The sequence below is a fragment of the Anabas testudineus genome, chromosome 6 (genome assembly GCF_900324465.2).
Source record: "Anabas testudineus chromosome 6, fAnaTes1.2, whole genome shotgun sequence".
In the NCBI taxonomy this organism is placed as follows: Eukaryota; Metazoa; Chordata; class Actinopteri; order Anabantiformes; family Anabantidae; genus Anabas; species Anabas testudineus.
The window spans coordinates 21,834,331-21,836,218 of NC_046615.1; the positions used below are offsets into that span (position 1 = coordinate 21,834,331).

General features: G+C 46.4%; 1 protein-coding gene across 2 annotated transcripts in view; it reads left to right on the plus strand.

Annotated features, from left to right (window-relative positions):
• Positions 1-1,888, plus strand: part of cav1 (caveolin 1) — a 22,871-nt gene extending 20,983 nt beyond the window's left edge. For both annotated transcript variants that reach the window (XM_026365716.1, XM_026365717.1), the window contains exon 3: positions 1-1,888. This exon is cut by the window's left edge and continues 156 nt beyond it. In XM_026365716.1, the coding sequence (XP_026221501.1) occupies positions 1-186 (186 nt within the window). In that variant the 3' untranslated portion in view covers positions 187-1,888.

The following is a 1,888-nucleotide window of genomic DNA, read 5'->3' on the forward strand; positions in this document are numbered from 1 at the left end:
TTCTTTGCCATCCTGTCCTTCCTGCACATCTGGGCCGTGGTACCATGTCTCAAGAGCTACCTGATTGAGATCCACTGCATCAGTCGCGTCTACTCCATCTGCGTGCACACCTTCTGCGATCCACTGTATGAGGCCATGGGCAAGTGCCTCAGCAACATCCGAATCCGCACGACCAAGGAGGTGTAGCAGAAAAAAAGAGGAAGAGGAGGAGGATTCATGGAAGGAGGGGAGGGAGGATGGGAGGGCTGGAGAATCACAGATGGAGGGAAAAGTCAGAACAGAAAAAAATAGACGTCTGGATGTTTCCAGAGCTGGGCGCAGGATGTTTGGAGGTCGAGGGGTGGGGTCCGTTGGCACCTGGCCTACTGTTTTTCACCAGCTGTTTTTCTCTCCAGTGTTTGAGTAACCAAACAGGGGGGCTCAGGAAATCAAAGGGTCATTCTCCAAGGTTTTTGTTCGGTTTGCGTTCTGTAGTTTTTTGTTTCCCACACTGTTAAACTTTGTCAAGCAGGCAACTGAGCTGTACATCTATTTTCTGATTTTCTGAGTTTTGCCACATGAGTAAATTCCTTCCCTTCTTACTGTTTCTGTGGAGACTGATCCACGTGAAGAGGGGGTGTTAGGGCAGGGCAGGATGGTGAGATGCTGGGGTTAGGGAGGTCAAAGCAGAGGGAAAGAGAGAGCGCTGCCACATTCTGTCTGACTCAGCAAAAACCAAACAACACCACACGCCCTCCCGCTGCCCCACGTGACCTCCAACCCACCAAAACCCACCTCCTGCCCCCCCGTCCTTCACCCAGCTTTCCAGCAGTCTGACACACTGAACCTGCCCTCGTCCCTGCATGCACCTGCATCACCTTTTCCAGCAACTTGCCGTCCACCACTGCCACGCCTGCCACGCCCCAGATGCAGACACGAGCTGCATCCCATAAGTCTCCGCTCGCTCGCTCTCTGCATAAGCTTCTTTCTTCACCTCCGCCTCACGCCAAACCTTTCAGTGCAGGTTTCATCGTCCTCCATCGTTACACGACATACGTGACAGAGACTGTTAGCAGGTTAGACCTACTCTCTTTCAGTGAAGCTTAGTGCTTTTAAAAGCACATCATCATAGTTCCATAGTGAATTGATTTTCTTTTCTACACTATAAATATGAAGAATTTCAATGCCATTGTTTTGATATTCTATGCACTGTATGGGAGTTTATGCAGAAAATACGAGTTCACTAGCTACAGCCTCATTCCACTGCACTAATCTCTGGAAAAGTATTGTAAGTGAATGGCGCTAATGAAAATCTCTTTATAGCTTTCTTGCAAAGATAGTAGAGTACTAAGAGTTACTTTTGGACGCTTCGCACCAAAAGGACGTGCAGTTACAAGCTTGTGTGGAGATTTTTCTTACGCACTGTGGTACTTACACAGGTTAATGCATTGGAATAAAGATAATGTGAGTTGGCGTGTGTGACTTTGAATGCTTTTTTATTTGTTATCTGGTGATTATTTTGCACCTTTTCCCGTTTCGTCCTCTTCTTCAGTTTTGTTTTATCTAACAGTTGTGTTCTGCTTCCGTGTCTCTCCACTGTGGACACAACACTGAAAATCAAACTGACACCTCCCACACCAGAGATAGACAAAAGGAGGGATATGTGATGTTACTGGGTGGGGTTGGAGTGGTGGGGTGGAGTGTTTTATACAGATACTAAGCTCGCTTTGACTCTGTCACCTTCAGTCTACCTGATGTCTTCTCACACGGATGGATTCATAGCACCTGTTTCTTCAATGGAGTTCTTTTTTAAGCTCCAAAGGTATTTTTATAAGAAATGTTTTTTCCTTTCTTGCTTTTTACTGTACAATATCATGCTGTGCACATTAAAGTTTAATGTTATCCAGTG